The sequence below is a fragment of the Oryzias melastigma genome, linkage group LG6 (genome assembly GCF_002922805.2).
Source record: "Oryzias melastigma strain HK-1 linkage group LG6, ASM292280v2, whole genome shotgun sequence".
Taxonomy (NCBI): Eukaryota; Metazoa; Chordata; class Actinopteri; order Beloniformes; family Adrianichthyidae; genus Oryzias; species Oryzias melastigma.
Window position 1 is genome coordinate 24,820,691 of NC_050517.1, and position 20,347 is coordinate 24,841,037.

The 20,347-nt window shown below is 40.4% G+C and overlaps 1 protein-coding gene across 3 annotated transcripts in view; it reads left to right on the forward strand.

Moving 5' to 3' along the window:
* Window positions 1-8,968, forward strand: part of trim44 (tripartite motif containing 44) — a 51,360-nt gene extending 42,392 nt beyond the window's left edge. For all 3 annotated transcript variants that reach the window (XM_024281886.2, XM_024281885.2, XM_024281887.2), the window contains one exon: window positions 7,818-8,968. In XM_024281886.2, coding sequence (XP_024137654.1) covers window positions 7,818-8,030 — 213 coding nt within the window. In that variant the 3' untranslated portion in view covers window positions 8,031-8,968. The remainder of the gene's footprint in view (window positions 1-7,817) is intronic.
* Window positions 8,969-20,347: the final 11,379 nt, after the last annotated feature.

Below are 20,347 nucleotides of genomic sequence, written 5' to 3' on the forward strand. Positions count from 1 at the left end.
ACCCTTCTGCCTCTAGTGGCCTTTGGAGAAACTACAGCACTTGATATTTCCTGGTTTTGTGCCAAATTTGGCAAAGGATGTGGAGCTTATTTGGATGCAGTGTCAGAGCAAGATCAACCCCCTCCAAAAATTGTGAGGGATGCCCAAATCCGGGCCTCGAGGGCCCTGCCTTATCCTGCTGTTGATTACCTGGATCAGGTGGTTTTAGCCAATAAGGAGTTTCATTGGCAAGTTGGTTGGAAAACCTGTTGGACACCTGCCTTCGAGGCCTGGATTTAGACACCCCTTCCATGGAGGTATCCAATTAAATATTTCTCTTCAATCTAATGCTGTTACATGACATGCTAACAACAGGGCATAGGCAGATAATGGTTAGTTTGGTGATTCCTGGTGATCATATTGTCATGTTTATCTTGATAAATGGACTTACTTTGCTGAGCAACACTATTACGGTTAATGCTTTTTCCTACTTAACCTTTATTCAACTAGGAAAACCTTACTTGGATTGAAATCTTGTTTTCAAAGAGTGTTCCTGCCAAGAGAGCAGCAGCAGATTGTTTTAGAATCAACATGTAAACATTAAATCTAGTTCAAGTGAATTGTACAATATGTGAATTTAATCCAAAAAAGTGTGCTTTTTTACCATAATTTCTAAAATGATTAAGAACATCAAGATGACTCTTCCTCTAAAGCTGTCAACAAAGTCTTGAAAATCTAATGCTTTTAACTCCTTTGGCCACAGAAGTGATAGAACTGAACAACGGTGGAACACCGTAGTTCAGTTCTGTCTATATCGTACAAATACACCGGTAGTACTCCGGTCAAATATTCTATAGAAAGTAGAAGCCTGTTTGATGCCCAAGCAAATAAAAACAACTGTTATCAAACTGTCATCTACATTACAACTGTGTCAAATCAGTGTTACACAAATTCATATTTTTGTATTAATACAGAGCTATTTCTGTAAACTAAAGCCAGTATCAACATTACTGTGTAGTCAGCTGTACTAAATTAGATTAGTCGGTATGATGAAGCAATCACAAACGATCCAAAATGTTGAACAAACCCACTATATGTGAAGAACGTCAGCAAAGCTTCTGTGTGATTGTACTGATATTAGTATTTCATAACTTAGCCTAATCAAGAAAAAGCTCTTTCCTCTGTCAGCCACCTCCGTAGCTCCTCAGTGCATTCATTTTCCTTCCCCACTTCTTGACGCACACAGATCTTTCGGCCTCATTCAGCACATTCAAGCTCCTGCGGTGCGATTATTCCTCTGGCATTGAGGCTGGATGGAGCTGGCAGCGCTGCCCCGCTGTGACGGGAGTGTTTCTGGATGATGACTTAGGAGTCCTACAGCTTCTCTGCCAAGAGCAGGGAATTCAAACTTAATCAGGGCAAGGGTCCCTTTGTCTTTCATATCCCAGCAAGCTCCATGGGGTTGAGGCCAAAACAAGGAATATAATGAGATAAACAAAAGTCAAAGTCTGGCTGGGATCCTGCTCCAGCCCTTTCTAAGTTTTCCTATCAGGAAGTTTTTCTCCCGTGAGGGATAGTTTCACAGACGAGAGATATTAGTAAGATTAGTTTTGTTCCAGTGAGATATATCTAGACTGAAATCGTTCTCATTATCCCCCACACCTCCACAGTGTTTTAGATTTCTACACTTCCTTGATGTTGTCCATCCATCACCCAAAACAGACCAATTGAAATTGACCAGGTGCTGTTTTGTGGGCAGCGTCATGGTCACATGAAGAGGAGGAGGAGACAATGAATGTTTCTGATCAATAAAACATCGACTGCATTAAAGCTTATGAATAAGTCACAAGTGGAAAGAGTTCAGTCGTCAGGACACACAGAAATGCAGACAGAGAGTTGGTCCTTAAGCAAGAAATGGAAAAAAGAAAAGAAATAAAAGCCCTTAACGTGAAGAGGATTTATCAACCTCCCCTTGTTTTTATCATGCTGAAGCATTCCACTTCAAAAGAATCTTCTGTTTATTCGATTAATTAGTATTCATACAAGAATACAATTTTTTCTGTGTGTTTTTATTTAGGGAAAGATGTTGCACTCTTTCACCCAAGGCTTAGTAATGACCATCTGTTTATGAATAGTCCTCTTCATTCCACAGACTGTAATTTGTGGTAAATAGAAGCATTTGCAACAATCTCTGAGCCAACATATTGACATGAATCGACCACATGACCTTTATACAGTTCAAAGTAGATTTGCAACCAACAATAATTAATCATCAAAGCAGCATTTTAAATGTAAGTTTTAGCAAAAGATTAATAATATTTAAAATTATTTGTTTAATTCTTCTTCAAACAAACTTTTGACCAATCATCAATGTACTTAGAATTTCTAAAAGAAGAGCTGGGTTTGGTTTTATTGTCAGGATGGGGGAAAAACAAAGAAAAACATCAAACTTCCAAATAGGAACATGACGTTTTGTTTGTGTTTATTTGTTGGCCTGATTTGTTATCAAGCTGCTGTTTTAGTAAGAAAAAGCTATTAGATGATAAGACATCGTAACTCAGTGAAAATGCCCTATGGAACAGAAAAACCTCAACTAAAGCCCTGAAACTTCTCTTTCCAAAGCCACTGAGCAAAAGTGAGGCAGCAGTTTGAGGTGCCAATTTGTTATTTCATTACATATTTTAAAAAGCGTTCTCAAATGAAAGTTTACCTTGTTTAACTTTTTAGTACTAGAGCTGATGATACAGACTACGCTCTTTGAACTACCGTAACTCTTCAACCACTATGCATAGGTAATCAACACAAAGTGTTTTTGTATTTGGAACAAAGCTGCTTTTCTCCACCTCAGAATCCGTTGGAATTATGTTAATTGCATAAACGGTTGAAGAGTTATGGTAGGTCATAGAATATCCAAGCTCCCGTGTTAAAGGGTTAAGAAGGCATGAGTCAGTAAATCCAGCTATTATTCAGGTTTTTTCAAAGCGTTTTTAAAAGTTTTTCTCTAGGTTGAGCAAAAAGTGGACAAAAAAATGAGTTTGAGGATATGTTGCAGCAAGTCCTCTGGGTTTAGTTGATGTTCAAAAGAATCTCAAGCTATGTCCGAATTCCCACCCTAATCCCTTACTACTAGAAAACTATATAGTGCCCTGGATTTTAAAAACAATTCAGACAACATGCTCACTACTTTTCTTTCGTTTTTCTAAATGCCAGATATAACGTCACCCATTTCACTAAGTGAAAATGTAACCAATACAAACATTTCACGACGTCTATTTATGACTCCAATGTCTTCCGCTGTTGAAAATGTGGATGATTTATTAAAAATGACAATTAAAAACATTGTTTTTTTTGCAAAAAGTGTTTGATTGCAATGCATCGTGGTCTATATTCACTAATGTAGTGAGCATTACTAGCATAAATAAAGACTTCTTGGAAATTTCTAGTTCTAGTGCACTCAATTTTGGAATGGTAGATTCAGACAGCACTAGAAAATGGCGAACTACTGAGTAGGGAAGGAATTCAGAAATAGCCTCAGTGTTTCTCGATGTCAAAACCGTTAACACAGATATTCTGTGTAATATTTGTTCAAATATTTTCTTTTTCCTATATTGCAGATATTCACCTTTAACTTCTCCAGTTAGCTGCTGAAACAATTGACAGATCCCCCCATTGTTGGGGGGAAAATTGGGTTCATTTCAGTGTGCCGGAAAGACCCCAACTTTACACAGTTCATTACTTCCATAATCTACTAAATACTGATTTAACAGTAATATTATCAAATAAGTAAATAACTCAAATGATTCAAAATTGTTTTACTTGACTTTCTTTACTCACCTTAAAAGGCAGTGATTGAAATATAATCTGCCATCGCTGGTGACTTTTTTATACTTCATCATCAGGCTACACAACAAAAGGTGAGTGTCCAAACTATGCAAACCAATGACCAGCTGATAATCATTTAGGCCCCGCCCACTTTCACGAACTGACAAACAAAAGCTTTCTACAGAAACGTAATCAAATAAATAAACCATAATGGCAAACGTAATTTTGCAGCAAAAAAATATACTCTTTAAAATTTTTGTTTAAATGTACGATTTTAAAATAATTTATGTTGTTGTTTACATTCTTAAAGAATAATAGAAAAAATCGAAAGCAAAATAAACAAAATCGCACAGTGATGTTGATATGGTCAATTTTTAGACCTCCAGGCAATTTAGTAAACGTGAGTATACACGTATTAAGAACTTTTTGAGCATTTGTGCACCCATTTAAACATTTAAGTTCTAAGTTCCATAATGTTTTTTATATTTATGGATGTACTGAGTGAAACATGTTACTGAAACCCTTTGTGTTTATATAAAGAAGACAGATTCAGTTGGCAGTGTTTCTGTGTCCTTGTGCTTCATGTGTCATAGGAAGAAAATTTTATGTAAAGCAACATGTAGAATTCAAAGACCAAGTCAGTACAAACATGTCCCTGTTGACAAGATGGCAGAAACTGTCAAATGTTGTGAAGCAGAAACACAGTCTGACTTATTTACTTCCTACATGGACTTCTGCAGAGACAAGAATTCTCTTCTGAATGATATGGAGTTTATGTGAATCTCAAGATGACATATTTCTGTGGGTACTATCCAACATTTCTATTGTCCTCCATCCTCAAACCCTTGAAAACATTTGCTGAATTACATCTCCAGTGATTCAAACACATTTCCTAGTAGTCTATATTTAGTGTTCTCTGTTGCTAGCAGTTAAGGATATTTGGTTGTGTTTACAAAATTCTACTTTTTTAGCTTTTGAAAAGAAGGAAAGCATGATCAATTTTACAATCATTTGACACAATAGGAATATTTTTATATTTTTTTAGAGTATTAAGAGGTTTATAAAGACCGCAGAACAAATGGTTTGTTGGTTTGAATTTGTAAATGCCACTATTTGAACTGATTTGTTGAATCGGATGTAAATTCCAGGAAAACATTTGAGGCTCTTGAGATTTCATGCACATTGTTCAGTCAGTGTCTGCAGACATGCTGCTTGACTTTAGACTTGAGTTTCAGGGTAAAATGTGAGGCTGCTGAGATGCAAACCTTCCAGCTTTGCATCTTATTACCAAGGTTACAGCATCTCACTCTTGTTGGATATAATCAGCTAGAATTGCTTGCTGTGACATAAAAAATGTCTGTGTTGTTGCTGGCTTCATCTTCAAATATTGTGTTTGTAACTTTAGCTTGCGAAAGTGCAGACTTTGTAAAAAAAAACAAAATATGTATCAGAGCAGAACCATCAACAAACTTTCAGACATCTAAGCCCCGCCCATCCTGGCGGCTGCAGCTTTTTAAATGCCAACCTCCACTCAAGGCTAGAGAGTTTTAATGAAAAAAAAAAACTCTGGTCTTTAATAGGTTAGTTTGTGGTGGTTCAGTGTTCAGTTTTTATTTAAGGGTTTGATTAAAATGTTAAACAGCATTGACCGTGAATGTTTTTCTATTCAAAATGTTAAAATTTTTATGAAAAGATGGAATAAACTCAATTTTAGAACCACACAAACTTTTTAAATGTCTTAATTGGGCTGAAACAAAAGCTGCATTAATGTTTAACTGGATTTTTTGCAACTTGTAATGCAAAAATTAACTAACTAAACCAAATAAATAAAACAATTCTTGCTTAGATTTTTTCTTTTCTGAATTTGTTTTCTCTCTTCCTATCATTAAACATGGGTGATACTTTTCCCTGAGGAAAAAGAAACATTTGTCTGTTCTAGTAATTAACCAAATACAAACTAAATACAAACAAGTGTTAATTGTTAACATCTTGTCGCTCAGACGATGACTGTGTTGTGTTTGTGGTTTGGATACTGAAGCATTATTGTCCTCACCTTTTGTCAAAGAACTTGTTAAATTAAAGTTTTGCAATCATATATGTTTAATAGGGGTGTGACGGATCACAAGACACGGTTCGGCACATGCGTGTAGCGCGGACCACAACGAACCCCCACACATGCACACACCTGGGCTCGCATAATTGAAATCAATCATCCATTAATATCGAATGAAATTCGCGTCAAATTGAAGTAAATTGTCTCTGTTTTAACAAGTGCTAAAGTAGCTGCTTGACAGTTCTCCAAAAGTGTGGGGACTTGAATCTCTCGCTGCGTGTGGGAGGAGCTCCCGTCAAAAACTTTCCTAACGTCATCATGGAGGACCCTAATGGTGAAATATCGGGTTTATTTAATGTTAAGAGCTTAATAAAAGCATCGGTATACGTCTCCGTTCTGAGTTCAGAGAATCTCCGAGTTAGGACCCGCCATTGCAGCAGCTGTCCCGCACAGGAGAAACCACAACTTCGTCAGGGCTCCATAGTATGGCAAGTGAAAGGGATCATAAATCGCCAGGAAAGTGCCTCAGTAGTGCCTTCTTTTACAGATAACAATTATTTTAAATATTTAAATGTTCCCAGAGTTAGTTTCAACAAAACAATTAATACCAAAAATACTTTTACATTTAATTTTAACCGATTTATTTACAATTTAATTTGGACATCAGCATTTGAAGGGGTAGATTTGGTGTTTTTAGCACTATTTTTAAGAATTACACAGAGCAAATGCAAGGTTTAGGACTGGATCTGAATCATTAAATAGACTCAGTTTGGAACAAATCATTTTTTCCAGTCTGAAACACCCAAAGACGTCATGTTTTCAATGTGCTTCACCATTTGGTGGCAGAGACACTTAGAGATCATGACTATAATAGTGCTTGTGTAAGACTATAGTAGTAATTGTGCAAATTTCTGTTGTAGTGCTGTCTGTGTGAGTACTGTATAGTAGTGTCAGTGCTTGAGTACTGTCTATGGGTTACTGTAGTAGTATCTGTGCAAAAGCATGCTTGTGTTTAAGATGTTATGCATTATCTCTTGTATAGCCTCTCATACTTTCTTTGTTCATAGAAGCTCACTTTGCTGCGGTTCTCTGTTTTCTGTCTTAATTATTTTTTATTCGTTTTACAAAATTTTGTCTGGAAGATAATCAGAATCAGCTGATTTTGAGGCAGAGAGAAGCAGCTTTTCGTAACGACTTTGCACCAATGTGCAACTTGATACCAACGTATTTCTCTGCTTCAGAACCTGCTGGAATTACGTTAATTACATGAACGGTTAAAGAATTACAATAATCAAAATATTGTAAACATTGAAGCCAATAAAGCTCGGAGTTCAAGGATTAACAAGCATCAGCGTCATCCTTTGGACTCATATTTCCTAGAATAAATAAAAACAAAAATACAGCCAAAAATTCTTAGACATGCCTGTCTGGAATTTAATGGTATACCCCTCTCAGACCATTGAACTGTATTGACCTAAACAACATTCCCTCACAGGAAATGTATATCTACACAAACCTGCTGACTTAGCACAAATGGATTTGGGTCCTTTGGATTTAGCAGGAATCCACAAAGACCTGAGGAGGGAGTGATCAGGAGAAGCTGCAGGAGTTACCTCACAGAGAGCAGCTCTGCTCTGTCACCCTTTAATGAGTTTGTCCAATTATAGCATATGATTAGTGTTGACTCTCTCCAATCTAATTGAACCCATCAGCCAGCCTCAGATTCCTACAGGTCCCTGCAGTTTTGCAATCACTTTGTCTCCGTCACACTGGAGCTGCTGATATTAAACTCAAAGAATGGGGGATTTCTACTCACAGCGGAGCTGGATTGATGCTGATTGCATTTTGACAAAGTTTATTAGATTTCCATATAGTGTATGTTAGCGAGCTTCACACAAATGGTTGTGACAGGAGAAAAAAAAAAAAACTGAAGGTGTAATGATTTATTTCTTTACTCCCGCAGGCTGCCCGAGCCGAGAGCAAATCCTCTGGACCAACAGGACTTCAAAGACGAGGATTCTGGACCGTCCATGGACCACGCCCCCTGATAGGAGCGGATCGGCCTGCATGTCCGTCCACCTGTCCGTCACGATCTGCTTCAGCCAGCCGTCAGCAGAGCTGTGGAGCCGACCACCTCCCTGTCACTCACCCTCCCCCAACCGCCTCCCACTTCTAGAGCTGACCTTGATCAAGGTTTCTGAGACGAAAATGGATGACCGTGTCTTCTCCTCTCAAACTTTATAAATTCTCACAAGCTACTATTTCTCTTTATCCGAAACACATAAGTTATGTTCAATCAATTACTATCACACTCAATTTCCAGCGTCAGCCAGATCCTGGTGAGCCCAGCTGTCAGAGAGGAGTCTGGGTAGGCAGCAGAGCAGGAGCGTCTGTTAAGCCTAACAAATGTCAGGAATGGTAGAGTGTGACAGTGCCTTTTATTTATTCAGAATATCCCTTTGATTCTGCTGCGTGCGCTCTCTGGACACTTTCAGACACAAAAAGGGAACTTTTCTCTGATGCCGCGATGCCTTACTGAAGAGGAATTTACTGCAAGGATTTTCTTTGGTGTTTGCTTTCTGTGTGGATTTTGATTGTTGAAAAGTGTCCTTGCGCCGTGCGTTCGTCTGCCCCCCCTCTCATCCTTAAACAGTTCGCTCTGCCAGCTGATTTCTAATGCTTGTAAATTTGTTTGCACTTCCCAATGGGGTTTGTTAGATCTGTCACCAGCATCACGGGGACGTTTTGATTTGTATTGATCGGGAAATGTTGCTGAGTCTGGATAAAAATCGAACCGCAGCAAGACTGTGGCGCCGCTCGTCTCTGCTCTGTATGTACTGTAATGCAAAGCCTCATTACTCCCAGCCAATCTGCAGCATATGACGGATTACAGTCCATGGCTGCAATTCTACCTTTACCCAGCCTGCCGCATTTCCTCGTGACTCGCCGTCTCCGCACATCAGCAGTTTGATTTTATTATGATTGATGGTGTTGCCCCAAATTTCGAAAGGAATGGATGTCACAAATAAGAGATGGGATACGTTTGTGCTGCAGCTCGGAAAGGATAAGCCCACCCAGGACGGATCTCTGTGGGACAACAACCTTTAGGAAGAACACAAAAAGATGTTTTACTGTGGTGCGTCTCCGTTGCGTTGAGGGGGTAAAAAAATACAGGAGGGGACAAAATCAAAAACTGGACACCAATAAGAATAAAAGGAACACAGTTTATTGAATAAATAAAATCATGAAATGAAAGAACAAAAATGAAATGATTAGTGTGCTGGTTCAAAAAGACAAACCAAAAGGGAGTTGGAACCTTAGCCAAAATTAAAATAATTCAGGGAGACTGCTGACCCAGCCATGTTGACTGTCAGCCAGCAGCACCCAGCTAATGACTGCCTAACCAAAATCTACCTAAAGAAAACAAATAAAGCCCGGAACTAAAATAACAAAACTCAGCAGTGTAAGACGACTGAGGAAAGAAAGATCAAAACATTCCAGCACAACTCAAAGTAAAACCCAAATGCTACACAGCCTGCTGCTCTGCTCCCTGCCTGGCTTGGTGTGGCCTCCTCTGTTTTAAGTAGCCAGCAGGTGCCAATCAAGGCACATTGGCCACACCTCCCAGGTGAGCAGAAGGCCCAGCAGTACCAGCAGGATGTAACAATCCCCAACGCAACCTTTACGCTGGAGTTGTGGTTCGTCAATTTTGCGGTAAAAAGCCAGAGAAACAGGAAACGAGTGCAGATTCAAAATAAAACTATAAAATTGTATTTAATATTTGTGGTGACATGCCGACGCAATTATGCATGCTTACAGTGCAAATAACAGTTTCCTTCTTCGTCATGAACAACAAAAGTTTGATTGTGAAAGTACAAAAACGACATCATCTCTGACACAAAACATGCTTTTTTCAAGAACTCAGTGTAGAAGAGGACCAGATTGCTAACATTTTGGGTGTTGATGACACGGGGATAAAAGGACAAATTACTCCTCAGGAGCAGTTTGCCCTCTCTCGGTGGGTGGAGTGCTCCTGCCTCAGATGGAGGAGTTTAAATATCTTGGGGTCTTGTTCACGAGTGAGGGAAGATCTGAGTGTGAGACAAGCGGATTGGAGCGGCGTTGGTTGTTATGCGGTCGCTGCACCGGTCCGTTGTGGTGAAAAGAGAGCTGAGCCAGAAAGCAAAGCTCTCAGTTTACTGGTTGATCTTCGTTCTGGTACTCACCTATGGTCATGAGCTCCGGGTCATGACAGAAAGAACTAGATCCTGGATATAACTGGCTGAAGAGAGCTTCCTGGGTGCTCCCTTTGAGATAGGGTGAGAAGCTTGGTCACCTGGAGGGAGCTCGAAGTAGAGTCGCTTCTCGTTCACACTGAGAGGAGCCAGTCGAGGTGACTCCGGCATCTGGTCCGGATGCCTCCTGGACGCCTCCCTGGAGAGGTGTTTCGGGCATGTCCGACTGGGCGGAGGCCCCGGGGAAGACCCAGGACACGCTTGAACGACATAGGCCCAATCCGAATTCTTCGCTTTTCACTTCCCCTTCATTTAGCCCTCCAAAAGGAGAGTTATGAAAAAAATAGTGTCTTATATTTCGGACGTCACTTTCGTTCAGTGATGTTATCAGTAATTGACAATCCGCTAGCGTTAGCATGAAGGTTCCAGCGCTTAAATATACATAACAACAGCGGTTTTATAAGTTTAAAAAAGTCATGCTACAACAAAAACCTCATTACTTACATTTAAATGTAAACATCTGTGATTCAGAGCGCAGCCACGTGAAGAAAAGTGCTTCTCAGCGCAACATGTTTTTACCCTCGCGATGGAGGACTTTTTATCCCTCCACTTAAAGGGTGAAGTTTAAAAATTAAATTTTCTGGACACAACTTGCACTTTAACTTCAAATGGAGGGGAAGGGAGAAGGGATTGGGCCCATGTCTCTTGGCTGGCCTGGGAACGCCTCGTGTCCTGCCAGAGGAGTTGGAGGAAGTGACCTGGGACAAGGAAGTCCGGGCATCTTTGCTTAGACTGTTGCCCCCACGACCCGGTCCCGAATTGTTGCTACAGGCTTTTTTTCACAGCTCTATTTCGATAAATGAAAGACTTAGTGTCATATAATTCCAGCAGGAGAAAAAATTAATTTTCTTTGTTATGATCGTTTTTTGAAACAGTTGGTACTTCCGTGGTTAGAAGGGCGTTACATATACCTCAACAAATCTGAGTCCCTGATTGGTCAAAGTTCGACCAGTTCAACTTTTGACACTCCTAAAAACACTCAAAAACGCGAACACCAGAATTTAAAAGTGCATGTCTAAATTACTCATATATGTGAACTTGCGTAGATATTTTTCATTAGAAGTGGCCACTTGAGCCTGGTCTGAACGTAGTTTTAAAACCAACTTCTGCTTGTTTCCTTTTGTTTTACTTTCACATTTTTATCCCTTTTTCTTTGGTCTGAATAATCACAATTAATAAAGACAAATAGTTTTGTTTTTTGGGCTCAAACAGCACAAAGGCATCATTCATCCCGGCATGTGTTCGTGTACGTGTTTGACAAAGACGAGAGGCGATGAGCTGCCCAAAAAAAAAAGAAATCAAGAAGAGGAGTCAAGTCGACTTTCTAAATTCAAAGCAGCGGCACTTCCAGATGGAGCTGGGGAGAGGAGTTGTGAGCGCGGCAGAGCCCTCCAGGGTGTCTCCTATACGTATGCATGAAAACCATCCAAACCACTTCCTATCTTTTGCAGTTCACTTTACTTTCTCCCATCTCTTGACAGCCGCTCCCTGCTCGGCGTACATTAGCATCACACCTGCTCTCTACCTGACTTGCCTCCACTTAGCCTATAATTGAGGCACTCGATCTGACATATTGATTGGTGGATGCTTATTTAGCCGCCAGTCCTTGCCGTCTGGGTGGTAACTAATTTATTCTCGACTCAGTTTAACTGTTTAGTCTTTGCCAACTTGGTGAGACTCAGAACTGAGGAAAAGATGACTTGTTTTGCTCAGTATTTGTTTTGGTCGAATATCTCGGAGCACTAAAAGCAAAACCTAAAGGACAGATGATACCACTTAAGATGTGAGAAATTGAAGTGGAGATTTTCCCGTCTTATTTATGCAGCGACGCCACAAGGTTTCCTGTTTTCTGCACACCCAATTACACCTGTTCTTCCCTGAGCATGTTCCCACAAAGGCTCCAAGATCGCCGCCTTTTCCCGATTCGTCCACAAAAACACTATTTGTGTATTGGTATTGACATGAGTTAATTGCTCCACGGCTTGTGAGATTGAATTAGTTACGTGACACGCTTGCTAGTGGTGATGCGGCCTCTTTCTCTGCCGTCATTTTCAAGGAGACAGTTGGGAGTCTGTGGTGTCGGAGTAATGGAGCGTCTCCACCGCCCACCATCCCACCATGACACGCATTAAAGCTTCTGTTTATCGTGGAGCTTGCAGAAACCTGGAGATTTCAACAAGCTCCCACATGTATATGTGTGCTTGTGCCTTTAAGTATTTTTGAGGCTGTGCGTTAGCTTGAAGAAAAAAAAAGGACATTTTCTAGGATCCACACCATCGCCCTTGCTCAAATTGCATGTTCTTGTACCGTTCAAGAGAATCTATTGCTCGTCTCTGAGTAAATGCACTTTCTTATTTATCTTTCCCAACGGCCTCATTGCACACTCGCCCAAAGACGCATAAAACACAGAAATGGGTGTTTAGTGTTGGGATTCCAGCCCAGTTTTTTTATTATTTTTTATACATTTTCCTCTTTTTGCTCTTGTTCTTGTTACACTTTAGATCCTTCACTGTGACGACCAAAGCCGTTATCGGCTGCTTTTACTTTCTTAAAATGGGAGAGCTGTTGCCGTGAACTGAACTTACATCTCAGAATATTGCCTAAAAAAGGACGGCTCAGGAGGGGGGAGCAGTCATCTGACAGCAGGAGGACGGAGGAATGACTCAGTCCCTGGCCTCACCCGTCCACAGGCTGGAGTGTCCTTGGGTAAGACACTAATCCCCACATGCCCCTGGGTGCATTTATCGTTGATGGAGGGAAAAGAAAGCCCTGAAAAGGCTAAAGGGAAAAAAAACACATTCAGGAAGAAGTGCAGCATGAATGTGTTTAAATGAGAGGCTGAAGTGAATGCTTATCGAGAGCAGAGCAGCGATATGAAAGAGGAACTGACAATTCAAGGTATGAAGGCGCACACTTGGTTAGCAGGGTTTAATCTAAACCTTTACTCCTCCTTATCTGGCTTTCACGCGGTCAACAGAAAGCCCTGTGGTGCATCTGTGCAGCAGCGACGGGGAAATGAATCATTATTTTCCTTCTGGTCGATTTTGTTTTTTTCTTCTTTTTTTTTTTTGGCCCCGTGGGATCCAGCCGGTGAGGATCCGGAGTGTGGATCATCTCAGGGTGTCTGACAGTAGAAATCCATCAGAGGTGACGTATACAGACAGCTGTCTGGCAGCTCCAGTTCATGAACAATGACTGGATGGAGACGAGACGAGGAATTCATCTCCACTGCAGAGAGTCTCCACCCCTCTTACACCATCAAATCAGCAGGAATGTCCTCAGGCTGACATTATTGGTGCTTTTTTATAAACGGAAAGACAATTCACACCAGACGAAACAATAATCTGAGGACAGCAAAGGTTGAATGGATGGAGATGAGACTACAGTGATGAGCAGTTAGCTCATTTAGATCCTTAGAGTCCCACTCCGGTCATCTTTAGATCTATTTTAAAAGCATTTCCAGTGGTTTTTTAATTATGATTGTCGTTTTTAGCCTAAAAAAAAAAATTGTTGTTTTTAATGACATACAGAGGGGCAAAAAAGTATTTCGTCAGCCTCCAACTGTGCATGTTCTACCACTTAAAAAGATGAAAAATATGGAGCCAAATTGGGGCCAAAATTAGTTGAAACCTAAATTAAACAACTTGAAAAAAATATTGAAAACATTTTTTGCTTTTCCAAAATAAACTTAATTATTTTGAGCTTCTAATGTTCTGTTTTTGTGTTTCAAAACTCAAAATTTCAGTTTCCAAACTCTTCTTTTCAGTCTTGAATCTGAAAATTGGTTTCTGTCTAAATACTTTTATTCCCCACGGTATATCACTGAAAAAAAAACAAAGATAAGCATGGATCTATTCAACAAGGTTGTGCATCAAAATGAAGCGGAGCAGGGAGCAGAAACATTTTTTTTCAACAGCATTTATTTTTTGCCTGCTCTTGATTCACAACAATTTGAATAAAAGGAATACTCAGAAATTCAATTTTAAGCTTATTTTTTTTATATATGTCCTCCATGAGAAAATGACTCCAAGAAGAGGTTTAAAAACACCTAAAAACAATTTTCACTGGAGTGGGTCTTTAATGCCCCAAGAATAAAAGCAAAAATCAATAGTCATTATTGTGGTAGGGGTGTGGTTGCCATAGAAAGGTTGACTCAGACCAATCACTCCTTACTGACATCATCTGGCTCCAACATGGTGGAGTCTGTATAGCAAAAAATGGCGACTGATTTAGCTTCATTTCAAGTCAAGTAAGTCACTATCTCTGAGTGACGTCACACTCACTCACTCCAGTTCTCATATACAGTCAATGGTTGGGACGTATTGCACTCTGTTTCACAGCTGACTTGAATCTGTCTCATAACAAGGACGAGGAGGAAATTCAGCCAAAAGAACGTAACAAGTGAAGCCTAAAACAATCAAGTGAACGCAACTCTGTTTGACACTCTTAAATCCTAAAAGTGGGATTGACATCAGCCTCCATCTTCTCCTCACCAAAGCTTAACAAGCTGACCCGATCCCTTCCTGTGTTCCCCTCGTCCTCTCTCCACTCGCTCCCCTTGTTCCCTCTCATCATTCATGCTGCGGGCGCAGTCTGTCATTGGCCAGGCTTCTCTGGAGCGTTTTAATCGCCTCGGTGACAGATCTGCGGGTGAAGATGCGGCTTGGATGCCCTCCGGCCCGGCCCGGGGTGAAAAGGGGCGTGGCCGCCTGGCTTCCAGGTCTGCCTCCGGTCTACGAGGCGGGATGCGTTCCTCCATGTTTGATGAGGTATGTGACACTGGTAATTTATCAGGGGCAGAGCACATTGTCTCAATTATTCTGTCCTTTCTTAAATGGGTTTGTTAGACAACTGCACAGTTTACTGGAGCAGCTGAGGTTAATAGATGGCCTTCCTCACAAAGCTGTAAGAGGCTGGAATAAAGCTATAAAAACACATTCTTTGATAATAGTTTCACACCAATTTTTTAATATATTTTCATCTGACAAACATATTGGTTGTAATATTTCTTTTTATGCTCTCTCGCCAGTCATCTGAGCATAATCACATAAAGCATGCAGCATAATCTGCTTTATCCAAGCAAGCTTCATCCTCAAACAATTCTTTGTTACATAACTCTCCAGCATGGCAGCAAAAACAATATGCCGGATTATTATGGCTCGCTCTTGCAAACATTTAAAAGACGCTAAAGTGCATTTAGTGGCATCATAACACGCTCAAAATACGTCACGTGATATGAAAAGACCCATTTAAGAACAGTGTAGCTTCATTAAAGGATGAAAGTTTTCCTGCTTTTGCACAAATAGCTTTCCCTCATTGTCGACTTCACGCCAGCGGCCGCCATTTATCATGCTTTTCTTGAAGAGACGGGATACTCTGAAGCCGTAATGATCCCAAATAAATCAGAGACTCCGTTTGGTGGAGAACAAGTGAAATCTGCTCCGTGTTTATGTGCGGAACACCCAAAAAGAAGCAGTTTGATTTATAGAGAAGACAACCTTTGCACTCTGAAATATGCACAGCTTGCTGAAGAATGTATTGATGCAAAACAGAACATGGTGTAAAATCAGAGCTCTGATTACAATCATCCAAACAGTAAGAGATCCCATATTGGAGATAACATCCTTAGTAACCAGTAAAAACAAATGTTTAGTGAGTGTAAAGCATCGTTTTCTACTTTAACAAGATTAAATTCTGATGTGATGTGAACTCAGAGCCTTTTAGTTTGGCTTTAAGGTGGTCTGTAGAGACACCTGTAGAAGGTCAATGAAGGGTCTGACAGTCATCCATCCATCCATTTTCTTGACCGCTTCTTCCCTTTCGGGGTCGCGGGGGTGCCGGAGCCTATCCTGGCTACTGAAGGGCGAAGGCGGGGTACACCCTGGACAGGTCGCCAGTCTGTCTCAGGGCCTCAATCACACACCCATCCACTCTCACATTCACACCTAGGGGCAATTTAGAGTCACCGATTAACCTATGAAGCATGTTTTTGGACAGTGGGAGGAAGCTGGAGTCCCCGGTGAAAACCCACGCATGCACGGGGAGAACATGCAAACTCCACACAGAAAGGTCCCAGCCGGGAGTCGAACCGGGGCCTTCTCGCTGTGAGGCGAGAGCGCTAACCACTTGCGCCACCGTGCAGCCCGGTCTGACAGTCATTTAAAAGAAAATTCTGAAAAAAAACCCAAAAAACTTTCCATTCTTAAAAATATTCAGCAGTTGTTTGCAACTATGAAACTTTAGTTACATGCACTTGTACAGGGGGTTGACCCGTACGGGTCCATAGAGGGTCGTAAACAGGAACAGACACATCTTAATGGGAGCGCAGGTGTGTGTCTTACAGTTCCCTTGAGGCTTATGCCGTCACCTTTAGGCTGTCATGAAATGTCCTCCATGTGGCAAATGTATTTGTAAGGTTAATGTAAGTTACACACGTATGACGTTGGATGTCCACATAAACACAAACTATTGTTTGATTTTCTAGGGAGTGCACACATCACCTCAACAGCACTAATGAGTCCCGCGTGCAGTGTGCTCAAGGGAGGGGGGTGAAAAAATGAAAGATCCATTTGACGTGCCTACATCCCACCTACGTCACCCGTACTCGCTACAACCTGTCCATGTTTGTAGAAATACATGTACATGAACAATTTGGCTCTACAGGCTCAACAAGCGATCTACTAGGTTAAAATTTCTTGGGCGTCCTGTAAAGTTTGCCTTTCTTGCCCGCAGATACAACCTTAAATGCGGTTGAGAGTAAAGATGTTAAACAGCGGCTCGTTCAAGCGGCTACTTTCAATGAAAAGTCTGTTCAGTAGCGTGTAGAGCAGAACTTTGGGGTTCAGTGTCTGGAACGCTCATGATAATGTTTCGCCATATACGTTTTTCAGTTCGGTTGTGGGCTCTACGTACAAATCCAATTCTCATTCCCCAACCTCTGGACCGCAAACCAGTACCAGGGATACGGACCGCACTGGTACCCTAACCTTAATCTAGTAGGCCTGCAGTGAGATTTTCAGGATTTGCACTGATGTAACTTTTCGCTCTGAGCCTGTATCTATTGAGGGTGGTGGACGAGTGCTAATAGACAGTAAAAACACAAAAGAAGAAGAATCTGCTATCTACTGCTACCTGCTTGTCTGGCTCTGGTCCAGTGTGAACACCACCGGCTGAATGTGCCCCCATAAAACCATATACTGTGTGTATTTGAATGCACCAGTATTAGGCATAATGCTTCAAACTAAACAAAAAATATTTTCTACATTACAAATGAAATAAAAGCTGTTCATTTGTCTCAAACAAACACAATTTCTTTAGAAAATATTCATTGGATTTGATTGAGTAATATTGCACTTTTTACTTACTATCCATCTATTTTCTGAACCCATACTGCTGAAAAGGCAGGGAAGACCTTGAACAGGTCGCCGGTCTGTTGTCATGACCGCGCACTCGTAGTCTCATCTCAATTTAGAGACACCAGATAACCTATGAGGCCGGTTTTTGGACTGTGGGAGGAAGTTCCTGGGGAAAAGCCACGCTTACACATGAACATGCACAGAAAAGTCCCAGCTAGGATTTGAACCAGGGCCTTCTTGAGTGCTAACCACTTCACCACCATGTAATACAATTACAATAGAAGCTGTTCTCTGAGAAGTTCCTCCTTTGCAGGTTAAACACAAGCTTAAAAGTATAATCTGCGTGTCACGGCCTCATATCATGACGGCGGCGAGCATTCCAGAGGTAATCTCTGTGCAAATCAGCTACACTTTCCCTTTGATGTGAGGAATTCTGGAGCTGATTTGACCGATTTTACAGTGGTGACAAAGCTTTTGTTGAGACTAAGGTGTGCTTATTTGGAGATCACATGGGATAACGGCGAAGGGGTTAGAAGATTTAGCAGAAGTTTCCCATACTTCTTTCATCTCCTATTCTCACAATGTGTTAGCTGAGGGCATTTTTAGTCATTTTTATTGTAAAAAAAATGTTTCTTAACTGATAAAGTCATAAAAGTCTTTAAAAATAGTTTTTTTTCAGTTGTAACTAACAGAAAAAGTTGTTAATAACAATAAAAATAAGTTCTCACCCTTCACAGTCAGTACGCTGTTGTGACTTACACTCCTAAAAATCTCTTTGGATTATGCTCACACAACCGTTTTTCCATTACAACCTCTGCATTTAAAGACCAGCAGCTTAAAAATTGGAACTAAAAGCTCTTCTTCAATAACTAAATATAAAGGAGTAATCACTGTTATTCACATCCTCCCGTATCTCTGTCCTCTGCTTTTTTTGCTGTGACTTTCACTTTTTCGGCGCCGTTTCACCTGCACTCAGTGGTGTCTACATGTATAGAAGCAAAATCTCCAGAACACACACACACTCAGATAAGCCACAGACATTGTAATGACCTCTTCTTCTCACAGCACTTTCCATTTCTGAAGCCTCTTTGTGCAGAAAACAGAATGAGGGGAAAAACTTGAATAACGCCTACAGTGGAAATTGCTTTGTAACACTTACTCATATCAATGAAAGCTTTAAAACGCCATCAGAATTCTGTCATTTCTCATTATGTTTCTACTCAAACTGCCATCATTGTTCAGTGCAGGAAGTCTTTTATTTATTTATTTATTTATTTTGCTCGGCAGTTTTAAAACTTTCCTTAAATTTTAGTGTTCTTTTACGGTCGCCAAAAGAAATGAGGATTAACCCGAAGAGTCTTTCCCGGAATTCTAAACCGAAGCGGCAAACTGGCAGAACAGATATTTCTGTCAGTTATTTTGTGTTTTTTTGCTCCTTCTTTATAAGATACGGAGAACACGCTCTCAAGGGGGAGATAAGTTCCTGCAGGAAAAGACAGTCGGTACATTTCAGGTGGAGAGAAATAACAAATACTGTTTGAACTGAGCTGCATTTGTGAAAAAAGCAGGACGGAAGAAGAAAATAATCAGTAAACAAGGCATGTGGTAGATTCTGCTGCGGCCTGTGAACGCTTCTGCAGATAGAAAATGCCTCATGGTGTCTACTTCGTTTTTATTTTGCAAACACTGAGATTATCTTTTTCCAGGTAGCCTGGAAATCGGAATTGAATAATCCCTTTAAAATTACTGCAACATCTTTTACTCACAGCTGGGGAAAGAGGACACAAGCCTCACAGTTTAAAATCCCGCTCTGATGAAATTGTGTTTTTGGAGTTTTAACATGTTCTTGTGGCATTTTTATGATCACAGAGGACAAATATTGAGGCTTAAAATGGCATTTCTTGAGTATTTATTTTATTCAAATCACTGTGAATCAGGAGCAGACGAAAGAATCAGGCTGAATAGATTGTATTTATATAAGCTGTGAGCTCTCTGCAACAGTAAGGGGAAGAGGGGGTGGGGTTGCTTGGGCCAAAAATCCAGCCTACAACTCAAGGGGAATTTCTAGTGTACAACCATATCTAAGATGTTCTTAAAATACTTTTTTTTCTTCAAAAAACAACAGTGTTCCTTATAATCTAGACATTCTTATACCGGTACATATAATAATTCTGGTTGTACTTAGTGACGTCAACGCAATTTTTGAGAGATACACAAATTTTTATGAGTTGCAAACAAGTTTATGTGTTACTGTTATTGCGTTAAGTGTTACGACGGAGTTTTAGGGCCACCAAAAAAAAAAATAATAATAATATTACGACTTTTTTTCTCGTAAATTTACGAGTTTTTTTCTCGAAATTTACGACTTTTAATCTCGTAAATTTACGACTTTTTTCTCATAAATATATTGAAGTCGAGGGGAGCCAGCGAATTTATGCCGTGAGCTGAAGCAGACCGACCAAAATGTGAAAAACGTCTTGGATTTCATCAGGTAAACTGAATGTTTAAAATATTTCAAGTGTTTGGAAGTTTCTTTATTTGATTTACAGTTTTTTAATGTTTTATTCGTTGATGGTGGCTTGCAGGATTTCTGCAGATTACGTTGATGAAGCCGTCGATATCCGCGCAGCTGTTCACTTCCAGTCATTTCGTCCTCCGCGACAGACCAGATCTCCTCCAACTCTGTGCTGCTTCCGTCTGAAGAGGACTCGTTTTCTGAATTTTCAATGTTCTTGTGCTAATGTAACAGACAACTGTCATTTCTCAGTGTTGTTTGTGTTGAGACGGGATGTTTCATTTTGAGAAGGAGGCGCCCGGAGCTCTGTTTACATTCACCTTTGAAA